This window comes from Podarcis gaigeae, assembly GCF_964106915.1.
Source record: "Podarcis gaigeae genome assembly, chromosome: 13".
Taxonomy (NCBI): domain Eukaryota; kingdom Metazoa; phylum Chordata; class Lepidosauria; order Squamata; family Lacertidae; genus Podarcis; species Podarcis gaigeae.
Window position 1 is genome coordinate 41,933,162 of NC_139689.1, and position 14,624 is coordinate 41,947,785.

The window sequence follows — 14,624 nt, forward strand, 5'->3', positions numbered from 1 at the left end:
TGGCCCAGCACTAAGAGACAGCCAAGATGGCTGGATGGATATAGGAGCAAATTAAACTCCATTACACTGAGACCAACCATTGGCCCATGTAGCTCTATAGTTCTTACTCTGACTGGCAACAGTTATCAGGCAAAGGTCATTCCTAATCCCAGGCTCATATTTGCGATACAGGGGTACCTCGGGTTAAGTACTTAATTTGTTCCAGAGGTCTGTACTTAACCTGAAACTGTTCTTAACCTGAAGCACCACTTTAGCTAATGGGGCCTCCTGCTGCTGCTGTGCCTCCGGAGCATGATTTCTGTTCTCATCCTGAAGCAAAGTTCTTAACCCAAGGTAATATTTCTGGATTAGCGGAGTCTGTAACCTGAAGTGTATGTAACCTGAAGCGTATGTAACCTGAGGTACCACTGTACTGAGGACAAATACTCACCTTTGAATGAAAGAAACATAACAGATCATTTTTTCAGGAACCAATTTATTAGAAAAAAAGAGACTAAATTGGTGAGGAGGGAATCACCCCACTTCGCTAAAAATAAATAGGCAATTATAGGCAATCGTTTGATAGGCAGGTGTCAATTTATGGAAATCATCATCTGCAACCACTGTAAACAACAAAATGGGACTTCCAATAATGTCACGAGCTTCAGTTGCCCTTTCAAAGCAGAGAGAAGGACTCAACAGGTGTAAAATATCCTCCTTTAAAGGCATTACTCTGTGGGCACCAGGTGCTATTTTCAATACATGCTAAAATCAAGAGATCTCCTCTTCCTCTACAGGACTTAACTGTGAGAGTGATAATTCAGTCACCTGGGAAGAGAAGGAAGCGTTTGTTATTCTGTGCAATCTGGATCACTTACATTTCACAGTGGACCAGTGGTACCAAATAGCATGGGAAACAGCCTTATTAGAAAAATTAACCAATAAACTGAAACTGACACGGCAACAAATAGAAGAAGACTCTTTCACCCCGGTATGGCTCCCCTTTATCGCATACACAGCCCAACAAGACAAGGACAAAAATCCACCAACAGCATACAAATCAATATGGCTAACCTGAACCAAAACACCCACCCACCCCACTCACACATGAAAACAAAGACCACCACAGCCAAGCACAAATGAACAACCACACCCTAGGCCAACCCCAACCTCTCTCACCACCAAAGGAACACAAGTGAACAGCAGAGAACCTGCACAAGCAACGCTGTCACAAAACCCCACATATATATTAAGTAAAATGGAAACATCACCACCCAACCCCACTCATCTCCCCTCCCCTCCCCTCCCCCTCTTTCCCCCTATTCTTCCTAATGTCTCAACAAATGAAACCGATTTGTAAAAAAAATTAAAAAGAAAATTATATGGAAGAAAAAAATACGAGAGAGAGACATTGCACATAGCTTTGTAAATCAAGAAAATCTTTAATAAAAATACATTAAAATTTACATTTCACAGACTGGGGCTGTGTACACAGCATACATTGAAAGCACATTACTTCCCCCCAAGAACTGTACACCCCTCATACAGCTACAATTCCTAGGACCCTTAATGAATTACTCTTCCCATTTTTTAGGAAAAAAATTGGGAGGAACTCGTGTATTTTAAATGTATGCTGGGTACACAGCTTGAAGCTGCTGAAACTGTATTTTCAATATCTGTGCCTGGTGCTGTACACCCAATGATCCTTTTCTCCCCACAGTGGGTGATTGGGGGGGGAGCAGGCATGCATGTGGGCCTGAGCAATCAGGAATTTGTTTTTGAAATACGCCAGTCACCTTCCCCTTGATCTCATTCTGCTTTCACCCTGCCCCACATGCAACTAAAAAGGAGCTCAATCTGACAGGATCTGCCAAGGCTGCAGAATCCCTAAAAAAATAAAATAAACAGAAATTGCTTTGATGGATTAGACGACAAGAGCTCTTCCCAGCTGAAAACCACTGTGAATCTGAGCATGATGGGGAATAAAAAGGTAAAGGGACCCCTAACCATTAGGTTCAGTCGTGACCGACTCTGGGGTTGCGGCGCTCATCTTGCTTTATTGGCCAAGGGAGCCGGCGAACAGCTTCCGGGTCATGTGGCCAGCATGACTATGCTGCTTCTGGCAAACCAGAGCAGCGCACAGAAATGCCGTTTACCTTCCCGCCAGAGAGGTACCTATTTATCTACTTGCACTTTGACATGCTTTTGAACTTCTAGGTTGGCAGGAGCAGGGACCAAGCAATGGGAGCTCACCCCGTCGAGGGGATTCGAACCACCAACCTTCTGATCGGCAAGTCCTAGGCTCTGTGGTTTACTCTTCTTGAAAGCCAGCCCTCTGGCTTCCTAAGCGAACCTGACAAGCAGTTTATCCTCAGCGAATTTCCTCAATTTTCTAACAACAGAGAAGCCATATTTTCTCTGATCACTCTCTCCTATGAAGCTGAAGTGCCCACGAGCTGAGTTTAACAGATCAAAGCAATCTGACGCTGTACATTAGATAGTGTTCCAGATTACCTGGACGAAACCTTTCAATTCCTCTTCTGTTAAAAGGTCAACGTGGTCTTCCTGGGGACAGCTGTACTCCACGGCTACCTTCCCATTCTCTGAAAACAGTCAAGCAAATGTGGTCAAGCTTGAACAAGCTAAAACAAGGAAAAAGCTTTCTGTATTATTTTCTGACGTAAGGTAAAGGTAAAGGGACCCCTGACCATTAGGTCCAGTTGTGTCTGACTCTGGGGTTGCGGTGCTCATCTCGCTTTATTGGCCAAGGGAGCCGGTGTACAGCTTCCGGGTCATGTGGCCAACATGACTAAGCCACTTCTGGCGAACCAGAGCAGCGCACGGAAATGCCGTTTACCTTCCCGCCGGAGCGGTACCTATTTATCTACTTGCACTTTGACGTGCTTTGGAACTGCTAGGTTGGCAGGAGCAGGGACCGAGCAACGGGAGCTCACCCCGTTGCGGGGATTCGAACAGTCAACCTTCTGATTGGCAAGTCCTAGGCTTGCCAATCAGCGCCACCCGCATCCCATTTTTCTGACGTACTTGACATTTATTTAGGGTTTTATTTAGGGCCAGATTCAACTAGACCACGCTTCCTCAACCTTAGCCCTCCAGATGTTTTTGACCTACAGCTCCCATGATCCCTAGCTAGCAGAACCAGTGGTCAGGGATGGGAGTTGTAGTCTCAAAACATCTGGAGGGCTGAGGTTGAGGAAGCCTGAACTGGACAGAACCACTAGCAGAAGCCTGTGAGAGGACTTCTGTTAGTCCAACAGAGCTTCCCCTCCTCGTCTTCCAGCCCACTCCCTGAAATTGGCTCTGGGTGGTGGTGGAACCTCCAGAACCACAACACTGGAGAGAGGAGCTCATTCCATCAGGCAAACAGAAATACTTGTCTCCTTAGTGCTAAATTGAATTCCTCCTGTAGGATTATCACAGGATTTCGGAATTAAAAGTCTGATTTGATATTTCATAGAGACATCGTATTGTAGAGCTGGAAGAGGCTCTGGGGGTCATTTAACCCAACCCCCTGCAATGCAGGAATCTCAGGTAGATCAAACATAATAATAATAATAATAATAATAATAATAATAATAATAATAATAATAATAATTTATTTATATCCTGCCATCCCCAGCTGAAGCCGGGCTCAGAGCGGCTAACAACAATAAAAGTAACACAACGTTCTAAAATCAATTCAAAATCAAATTAATGGCAACCATTGGGCTAGAGCTCTGTGAGGATTACCAAAGGAGGGGGTCAGGCTGTGCCTTGGCCAAAGGCCTGGTGGAACAGCTCTGTCTTGCAGGCCCTGCGGGAAGATATCAAGTCCCGCAGGGCCCTAGTCTCTTGTGACAGAGCGTTCCACCAGGACAGTTGCCCCCCACAGCCTCTGCTTATAAACCTCCAAGGAAGGAGCCCACAACCTCCCAAGGGAGTCCATTTCCAGGGAGACAAATGCATGCCCCAAGAAAGAGCAAATGGAATGTATATATGAAAAAATAAACAAAAATAAAGAGCCTTGCCCAGAACTATAAGGAGAATCTTCTGAAATGCATCTGAGAGGGCTCGATTCACCACAAGCTTCTGGACGTTGTTAGCGGCCATGAGAAACTCTGAAAAAAAGAAGCCAGCAGAAGACCAGATTCTTTCAAGATACATCTGCCGGCCAGCCAGCTGCTGAAAGCCTCTGAACTAATCAATGCTTTAAGCCGTAGCAGTTTGAATGTCCTTATAATATTGGACCTGAAACACTAATACACTTTGTTATTATTCCAGATGTCTGTGATATCAAAGAAAATAATTAAATCCGTAATATTACAAAGGAGTATCTTTAATCATAACAAAACGGACAATGAAACTCCAGATGGTCATTACAGTTATAATATAAATACAGTGGTACCTCGGGTTAAGAACTTAATTCGTTCTGGGGGTCTATTCTTAACCTGAAACTGTTCTTAACCTGAAGCACCACTTTAGCTTATGGGGCCTCCCGCTGCTGCCACACGATTTCTGTTCTCATCCTGAAGCAAAGTTCTTAACCCGAGGTAATATTTCTGGGTTAGCGGAGTCTGTAACCTGAAGCGTATGTAACCTGAAGCGTATGTAACCCGAGGTACCACTGTATAAGGATATTTTTAAGACATTCCTACTAAAAAAAAGGGGGGGGAGAAAACTATGACTACACATTTCCAGATTTGACTAGATATTTGTCATAATAAGGCATGTCCATGATTTCTTCCATAATTTGACTTCCCAAAATATTAATACAGTAGTACCTTGAGTTACATACGCTTCAGGTTACAGACTCCGCTAACCCAGAAATAGTACCTCGGGTCAAGAACTTTGCTTCAGGATGAGAACAGAAATCGCATGGTGGCGCGTCAGCAGCGGGAGGCCTCATTAGCTAAAGTGGTACCTCAGGTTAAGAACAGTTTCAGATTAAGAACAAACTTCCAGAACGAATTAAGTATGTAACCTGAGGTACCACTGTACATTGTAAATTCTTAGGTCTCTGTTGGTTCTAAACAACGTCTTAGTATAAGCTATGAATTTCTGCCATCGTGCCCAAAGGGTATCTTGTCTCTGTCTTCTCTCTCAAGATCTTAAAAAAGAAGAAGTCATTTTTGCCACAACTGCAAAATCCCGTACCTTTTCATTGATTTTTTGGTTTGCCCTGTGATCTCTTACATACTTTAGAAACCAAAAATCTGAACAACACAAAACAGTCCAGTGAAATCTTGTCTCCACTGCTCTCTTTTGTGCTGCAGAGTGCAGCAAAGAGACTATGGGTCAGTCGCTATATTTCAGCCAAACCTATTGCCCAGGATCCTGGTTCTTCAGGCTCAAGCAATAACCCTCTTCCTGATCAATGTTCTTAAAGGTAAAGGTAAATGGTCCCCCGACCATTAGGTCCAGTCACAGACGACTCTGGGGTTGTGGCACTCATTTCGCTTTATTGGCCAAGGGAGCCGGCGTACAGCTTCCGGGTCATGTGGCCAGGATGACAAAGCCGCTTCTGGCGAAACAGAGCAGCGCATGGAAACGCCGTTTACCTTCCTGCCGGAGCAGTACCTATTTATCTGCTTGCACTTTGACGTGCTTTCAAACTGCTAGGTGGGCAGGAGCAGGGACCGAGCAACGGGAGCTCACCCCGTCGCGGGGATTCGAACAGCCGACTTTCTGATTGGCAAGTCCTAGGCCGTGTGGTTTAACCCACAGTGCCACCCACGTCCCTTATCAATGTTCTTACTGACCACATAATTAATAACAACAACACTTTTATCCCGCTTTATTCTGTCTTCCCACCCTGCCCCATATTACCTTGGCTGGGATCTACATTAAGCTCAGCCAGACCAATCCCTCTGGTGCGGATCCCATATTTGGGGAAGGTTAATTCTTGGACACACAGATATTTGGCATTCCTGCTCCTGGGCGATGTCCTCACTTCTTCCACGTCATTCTCCTCGTCTTCAAAACCAGATATGTTCTGGAGCTGCTCCCAACAGAAACTGTGTTAACAAAGGTCCAGCTGCTTTTAGCTACCCCAGAAGTTGCTCCCCTGTCCCTTCATAATTCCAGGGAATCTTTCTGCATGCCAGGACTCAAAAAATGAAGTTGCCAGGTCACCACCAGCAACCAGTAATTATTTTTATGGCAACCACCTTTGTGGATGAGCACAAAACAACAACAACAACCGTCTTTATTACGGTCCAGAGACCCAACAAATCGTTACAAAGCAATACACAATTCATACAGCCTACCTCCAGGTTAAACAAGCATTTTGTTCAGAATATAGGAATCAATGGTTCTTGCAACCACAGATAAAAACTTTGACGCTGGTAATGTTCTAGCATTTGTCTGGTCTTCCAATACGAACCTGACATAGTGAGCCTCTAATTTTCCCAGGAAACGTACCAGCAAGGGTAGTACAGTGGTGCCTCGCAAGACGAAATTAATTCGTTCCGCAAGTCTTTTCGTCTTGCGAGTTTTTCGTCTTGCGAAGCACGGTTTCCCATAGGAATGCATTGAAAATCAATCAATGCGTTCCTATGGAAACCGCCTTCAGACCAGGTCCGGGGACAGTCTGTCCCCCGACCTCTTCTGAAGGCCGACGGGGGGCGAAAGTCTTTGCTCCCCCCCGCCTGCCTTCAAAAGCCGTCTGGGAGAGCGCTTCCCTGCTATCCTGGACCGCTTTTAAAATGCTGGCGGTGGGGAGCAAAGCCTTTCGGCCCCCGCCGGCCTTCCTGGACCTCTTCTGAAGGCCGGAGGGAGGGGAAAGGCTTTGCTCCCCACCGCCAGCATTTAAAAGAGGTCCCTGGAGATTTCCCTATGGGCTTTCTTCTTGCGAAGCAAGCCCATAGGGAAATTCGTCTTGCGAAGTGACGCAAAAACTGAAAAACCCTTTCGTCTTGTGGGTTTTTCGTCTTGCGAGGCATTCGTCTTGCGGGGCACCACTGTATCAGTTCAGCCCTGGCTTGCTCATATTTTGCACAGTGCAACAAAATATGTTTTATGGAATCAATGTCTTGAGCACACGAGCAAAGTCTCTCCTGATAGGGAACTCCTCTCAACCTGCCATCCAGCACGGCAGAAGGAAAGACGTTTAGTCTGGCTTTGGTGAAAAGCCTTCGATAGTTTGGTACTGTCAGGTTTTTAATGTAAGATGTTAACTTAAAGACATGCCCATATTGTACTCCTACTGCCAGCGGACTACAGACTGCGTGTGATCAAAATCGCAAGTCACTGTGAGAGCACAAAACAAGTGACTCCTCCTCTAAGCCCTCTGGCACAATCAGAGTTCCAGTTTATCTTCTTCTTCTTTTTACATAATGCTTTTATTTATTTTTCACAGTATCTCCTTCTCTTCTTGACCAAGGTTTGGGGTGGTGGTCAAAAGCAGTGAAGGTAATTGGTAGGGTGGCTCCCATCATAGTCTAGGGCCCAGAGGAAGGGGAAGAGTTGTTCTCACAAGTTAACACTGTGTTTTGGAGACTTTCACAAGTCGAGAGAGATTTTCACTGCACCTAAACATCTCTCCCAGCTCACTGCAAAATGGGAGGTTGATCTCTCAGCACTCCACCCCGGACATGCTAGAAGACCCAAGTGAGGGGAGCAATTAGCAACTGGTGACAACATCAAAAATGGCTGGCTACTAAGAGCAGCCGAGATTTGTGGACCCCTAAAAGAAATGCCTGAAGTGGAAGAATTTGAGGTGGTGAGACAATACTATGGCCAAGTGGGACTAATTGAGCCAGTTAGCCCTGGTGATCATCTAATGTTTATTGGATGGATTTTCCCCCTAAATTGATTTTTGATTCTTGATTGTATTGTTATTTACGCTTTATACCATATTTTATGCTGTTTTTTTTTTTGTAGCATCAATTAAGTGTTTTAAATTTGTTGTTAGCCGCCCTAAGCCTGGTTTCCTGAACCAGGAAGGGCGGGGTATAAATACAAATTTATTATTATTATATCTCCCTGAAAAGAAGAGAGGGAGGACTGGTCTGCTTGAAAATTGTGATAGAAGCATCCTTATCAACTTTAAAATGCCAGGCATTTGCTTTTTAATTAGGATCATATGGTATGATGATACCCTAGCCTGTTGTGATCTTCATCTTTTTTTAGTGGGTAAGATTTGTCCCTATTTATACTATTGCAAGATGAGCATTTTTAGTAAATAAAATTTGTTGTTTTAACCTTTTGTACCTGTATGCTTTTTGAAAAAAATGTAAGCCATTTTGACTGATGAATACATATAATAATAATAAATAACAACAACAACAACAACAACAACAACAACAACAACAACAACCCACCCCATCCCACTTCAAGCACTTCCTATAAAGCTTACAATGGACAGCCATTTTTAAAAAATAAGATATACAGTGGTACCTCGGGTTAAGAATTTAATCCGTTCCCGAGGTCCGTTCTTAACCTGAAACTGTTCTTAACCTGAAGCACCACTTCAGCTAATGGGGCCTCCTGCTGCTGCCATGCCGCCGAAGCAAAATTTCTGTTCTTATCCTGAAGCAAAGTTCTTAACCTGAAGCACTATTTCTGGGTTAGCGGAGTCTGTGACCTGAAGCGTATGTAACCCGAGGTACCACTGTAATTTGTTCGCCGCCTCTCATGATGTCAGTGACTGGGCAGAAGAGGAATGGTGGAGACCACCTCCCCAGCCTGACCTCTCCAGAGAAGAAGACAGTTTGGAATTACAACAGGGATTTGAGGGAGATCACAGCTCAGAGGCAGATGAGGGGGAAAGCTGGGAAACAATGGGAGAGGAGGAGGAGCAAGAGAAAGTACCAGGGAGAGCAACAGCTGATGGACACAGCGTCTTTAGAAAGCATTCCAGACACACAGACCCTCTCCCAGAACCCGGCGAGCATTGAAAGTAGGAGAGTAAAGAGCTCAAAGGCAGAGGGCAATTCTCAGCACCTGTAGCTATGACACATGAGAGAGGGAGACAGTGGAGATTCACTTGGGGCAACACCATTATTCCAACAGGCTGCATTTCCAAGCTTCTCTCTACGAATACTGAATAAAAAGCAGTTGGTAAGAACTCTTCCTTGTCTTATCCATTTCTGGCAACCCGCCGTGGGGGTTGTATCCTCTGACACATGGGTAATAAACCCCCACGTGACTGTTTATATAAGTGGCCGACGACTGTCAGACTCTACTTGTTTTTCTCCCAACCCTTAGAGCAGTGGTGGCCAAACTTGGCCCTCCAGCTGTTTTGGGACTACAATTCCCATCATCCCTGACCACTGGTCCTGTTAGCTAGGGATGATGGAAGTTGTAGTTCTAAAACAGCTGGAGGGCCAACTTTGGCCACCACTGCCTTAGAGCAGGCTTCCTCAACCTCGGCCCTCCAGATGTTTTGGGCCTACAACTCCCATGATCCCCAGCTATCAGGACCGGTGGTCAAGGATGATGGGAACTGTAGTCTCAAAAAACATCTGGAGGGCCGAGGTTGAGGAAGCCTGCCTTAGAGGGAAGCCGTGACACTTAGCAGACTTAGCATCTCATATGAAAGTGGGAGTGAAAACAAGAAACCCAAGTGCAAATAGCAGACCATCCTTACCGTGATGATACGACTGGACCAGCTGTTGAAACCAAGGAAGTGATTGGCTAGTTCCCGGCATCTGTAGCTGCTCAAACCCAAGCCTTGCTGTGAAAAGGGCCGCTGTCTGGTACAGAGGCAAACCTGGGCATGGAAGGGGTGGGGGAAGAAAAAGAAGTCCCAGGTGATAACAACACACAATCATCATCATCTTTTCTTCCACAGGTGAAGAAGACAAGAAGCGATGGCATTTCAACTATTTGCATCAAGAGCCGTTTCAGAACATTCTCCCATTCAGTTTGGGGTTTTTTAACACACAGCAAAGCCTTACAATGGTTTTACAATCTTCCCGTTTTCTTTGCATTAAGAAGATGTTGCCACCCCACCCATCAGCTTGAAGAGTCGCAGGAGGAGGAAGGAACTGCTTCCTGGCCTTGGGATCTGTAGCAGCATGACACGGAAGGGGGAAGGTCTAAGGCAGTGGTTCTCAACCTTGGGTCTGCAGATGTTTTTGGCCTACAACTCCCATGATCCCTAGCTCACAGGACCAGTGGTCAGGGATGATGGGAGTTGTAGGCTAAAAACCTCTGGGAACCCAAGGTTGAGAAAGGCTGGTCTAAGGGGTTACCCTAGGAGGGCAGTAGTGAGGGAAGTGTGGGAGGAGGGGATTGGCAATGAACCAAGCAGTGGGTGGCACTGTGGTCTATACCACTGAGCCTCTTGAGCTTGCCGATCAGAAGGTCAGTGGTTCAAATCCCCGAAATGGGGTGAGCTCCCATTGCTCTGTCCCAGTTCCTGCCAACCTAGCAGTTCGAAAGCACACCAGTGCAAGTAGATAAATAGGTACCACTGTGGCGGGAAGGTAAACGCCGTTTCCATGCACTCTGATTTCCATCACGGTGTTCTGTTGGGCCAGAAGGGATTTAGCCATGCTGGCCACATGACCCAGAAAGCTGTCTGTGGACAAACGCTGGCTCCCTCAGCCTGAAAGCAAGATGAGCGCCACAACACCATAGTCACCTTTGATTGGACTTAACCATCCAGGGGTCCTTTGCTTTACTTTTTTAAAGAAAATGTGTATATTAGGAGAGTTCACACTAAAATACCACTGCTAATTTTCACAAAGACTGAATTTGCAAACTGATGAGAAAATGTGGAGAACCTTACTTAAGAATGGGCGGAAAATGAGAAACTGCAAAAACCCAAAATGGACAGTACCTGCTATAATGTCTGAATGAGGGATGCTGCTCTGTGCTGAGCGCTACTGATTTACAGTCCAACTATACATGATGCGAAGGCTCTGTGATTGAAACGTGCAACATGTTTTGGTTTTTTTGGTAAAATAAAAAGCAGCTGTGTGAGTCCCCACTTGAATTGGGATGGGGGCACAGGGCCAGAGTGTTATGTGGCAGTTGAGACTGGAGGAAATTCAAGGGCTATTTGCATAAATATTGTAATATAAAAAATTAGAAATTACTTGAAAGAAACAAACAGGCCTAGGATTAAATAAAGTTATAATTAAATAAATGGGATTTAGAATGTTAAGAAAAATGACTAAGATGGACTATAACTGGAAATTGTTTTAGTTTAATAATGATATTGGAAAGCTGTTACTTTTAATTACAAGGAAACTCAGAAAGGAGAGATTTGAGGAAGTCAACCAAGATGTTTCAAAGGTTGGATTTGTGAAGAATTAAGTTTGTTGTTATTGTTTATCTGTTTATTGTCCCCCCCCTTTTTTCTTTTTTCTTATTTTTTCTTTTTCTTTTTCTGCTTTTGTGTATCATCTTGCTTTGTGGTTTGTGTTATCACTGTGGAAAATCTAATAAAAAAATTATTTAAAAAAACAACAACAAAGTGTTATGCGGCAGTTGGAGAAGCTTTGGGGCTGCTTTTGGTAAAATAAAAAGATGTCAGAAATTCCAGTCATGGCACCTTCTACATCCTGTTTCTAACCCCAGGGGGAAACTACCTCATTGCCTTAGAATTTACTCATAAGCGCACGCCGACTATTCTGTAGGGCAGGGGTCTGCAACCTTTAAGACAAAAAGAGCCACTTGGACCCGTTTCCGAAGAAAAAAAAACTGGGAGCCGCAAAACTCGTCATTATAAAAATAACTTTTTTGTCACTTTTTTATTATTTCTTTGTTTGACCCTTCAGAATTACTCCTCCTCATAGAAATAAACGTTAAATTAACAAGTTACCTTTGTGTGTGTGTGTGTTCTTCACTCCCCTTCAAAACAGTGACCAGCGTACATGCCCCTTACAATGTAGCAGGCGGGCGGGAAGGTGATGTCGGGACGGTGCGTGACTAACGCACGCACCGCCCCCATGCGACGCCACAGCCAGTACAGCGCCCGCCACAGTGGGGAGTGTTGGGGCGCGCAATGCGCCTCCTCCCCTCGCTGGTATCTGCCCCGGAGCCGCGGCAAAGGTGTAAAAGAGCCACATGCGGTTCTGGAGCCGCGGGTTGCAGACCCCTGCTGTAGGGAATACACCTGTAACATAGACACAGTCTTAAGATTCTGTGTTGGTAAGATACCTTCAAAGGGGATTTCTGAAACAGAGGCCCCTGGTTACAAGCACATTGTGCCTTCCTGGCATCTCTCGCAGAGTAGAACTTCACCAGGGCAAAATAGCCAGGCCCAGCGACTGGAGCATTTTGGTGAACCCTCACGGAATAGAGCGGCCCAAATGCAGAGAAGGTTAAATACAGAGCATGCTGGAAGGGAAGGGGGAAAAAATCCATTGGAAAAAGCAAAGCTAGAAAATCTACTAGCATAGCCAACTGCATGAGGCCTCTGCAGCATAAGATTCTAGGTGCTATGGCAGGGTAAAAGGTAGATTCATGGGGCACAACCTTCCAGAACATCTCCTGAGAAAGCCCCATTGAAAATAACAGGGGCTGTGCACATATAACATGCTACAATCCTTTGTCTCGGTGCAGTCCTCAGGTGATAGCATTCAACCTCTTGATATTTTGTCAAATTCAAGATGCTGCTTTTGACCTTTATAGTCATAGCTGTCAACTTTCCCCTTTTTAAAAGGGAAATTCTCTTATTCCGAATATGATTCCTCGCAAGAAAAGGGAAAAGTTGACAGCTATGTTTATAGTCCTTCACAGCTTGGGATGGGGTACCCTAAAGACCACTTACTCCCCTATCAACTTGCCCAGGCACTAAGATTTCCCACAGCAGCTCCTCTCAGAGCACCAACAGCTGAGATTGCAACTTTATTGTGAAGCTGCTTCCTTAAGGCACCCCCTTTTTATCAAGTATCAGGCTAATCCATTTTTTATTTCTTGGGGCATTTTTAATGCTATGTACAGAGAAACAGCATTGAGAGGGCGACCTATTTTGTTTTCACTTTATTATTTTAATTGCTTATTTCAGTTGTGTGTTGTGCTAATGGTTCGTTACTTTTAACTGGTTTATTGCGCATTTTATCGTTGTTTTGATTTCTAAACTGCATCGTATACCGCCCTGGGATAAATATCTATAAAAGCCTGGAATAAGCAAAGGTATTTCTGATCCGTTTTACAAAGCCAGGAACTGGTCGTTACTGCAAAGCGCGAAGACCAATTCAAAAGCTGCTTCCAATCAGGGACAAGGAATCAGCGGGCCTCCTGAACTTATTGGACTACAACTTCCGCCAGCCGCAGCCAGCACAGCCGGTAGTCAGGGATGATGGGAGTTGTAGTCCAACAACACTGCGCAAAGGCGAAAGGTCCCCGCGGGCTCCCCAGCCCCGCTCGAAGAGTTCCGGGCCAGGCTGAGGCTAGCCAGTCCCGCGTCTGCTGCCCATCCCGACGTCCGCCCGTACACGGATCCAGTGAAAGCGGGACAGGAGCGACAGCAACTCCCGCAAGCCCTTTCTAATGCAGTTCCTCCAAACGATTCAAAGAAATTTGTGTGCCAGGTCCCCGGCAGCATAAACGCTATTTTTTCATTTCATTTTTTTAAAAAAGCAGAGCCAAAGCGAGGGCAGTTCTTAGCCCCGGGCAATCGGACACGGTGCGTCCCGACACGCATTCGCGAGCAGCCCCGAACGTCTGAAGAGGTCTGCAAAGAATCCCTCTCTCGCCCCTGCTTGCTTGCATGCATGCATGTCGGGCGCCGAAGGTTCCCCACCCGAATACCTGAATAACCCACCCAAACACAGGGCAAATCCAAGGAAATATAAAAACTATTGCTGCCTTGCAGGGGGTTGGACTAGATGACCCTCAGTGGCCCCCTCTACAATTCTGCGATCTTGCCTCTGACGCGTCTGTCTCCAATCCCAAAACGAGCAGGGTCCGTCCATTTCCATCCGGGACGCGGAACTCCACTATTTCTGCCATGGATCAGCTGCAGAGCATCAAGCGGATATGCAGCCAAAAAAAGAAAAGCCCCACTCCCTCCTGGGGGCGGCCCTCTAGTCCACGTGTTTGCAGACGGAGGGCTCCGGTGATTTCCCGGGACTCCCTCCGCCCTCGTCCCCTGCCTCGATGTTCAACACCCAACCTCAACTCTGGAGCACAAAAAAGCCTCCAGTAAATTAAGGCTGTGATAGCAGCCACGAAATTAAAATCGGAAGAAATGTCAATCCGATTTAGCACTAAAGATCAGGTTTTCCCCAGGGGAAAGTTGCAGGGCAAATGGAAGTTTGGATGAGCCTAGAATCATAACCAATCAGGGCTAGATTGGCATCCATCTGTCTCGGGAGACAACAGAGGAGTAGTCCTTTGGTCAAACTGTTGGAGGTTTGCAGTGCAGGAGAGACATGTTTTGTTGCATCTGGTCAGGGATAAAGGGGAAAGGAAAGGGCTTCCAAATCAGAAGAACTTTATCTAGAAATGAAGCACAGGGATTTCCTCTATTTATTTTTTTAAAATGGAGTAAGCCCCATAGGCACAAACACTGTATGGGTGATTTGCAATTTATGTGCATTAAACTTGTACACATTCAGCTTTATTTGTCTGGCAAAAAATAAAAAAATGGGTTGGACATCCTGGAAATAAACCTTTGGCAGTCTCACTTGCCACTGAACTCAGTATGCTTTGACTATACGTAATTTTGGTTTTAGGCACTTTCTCTA

General features: G+C 45.4%; 1 protein-coding gene across 1 annotated transcript; it reads right to left on the reverse strand.

Moving 5' to 3' along the window:
- Nucleotides 1-429: 429 nt before the first annotated feature.
- On the reverse strand, nt 430-13,963 carry RDM1 (RAD52 motif containing 1). The gene is made up of 7 exons (XM_083709885.1): nt 13,804-13,963; nt 12,091-12,270; nt 9,569-9,691; nt 5,806-5,977; nt 4,008-4,097; nt 2,494-2,582; nt 430-807 (listed from the first exon to the last, which is right to left on the reverse strand). Exons 1-7 carry the CDS (start codon nt 13,885-13,887, stop codon nt 751-753), a joined length of 795 nt encoding a protein of 264 aa, XP_083566011.1. The 5' UTR covers nt 13,888-13,963; the 3' UTR covers nt 430-750.
- Nucleotides 13,964-14,624: the final 661 nt, after the last annotated feature.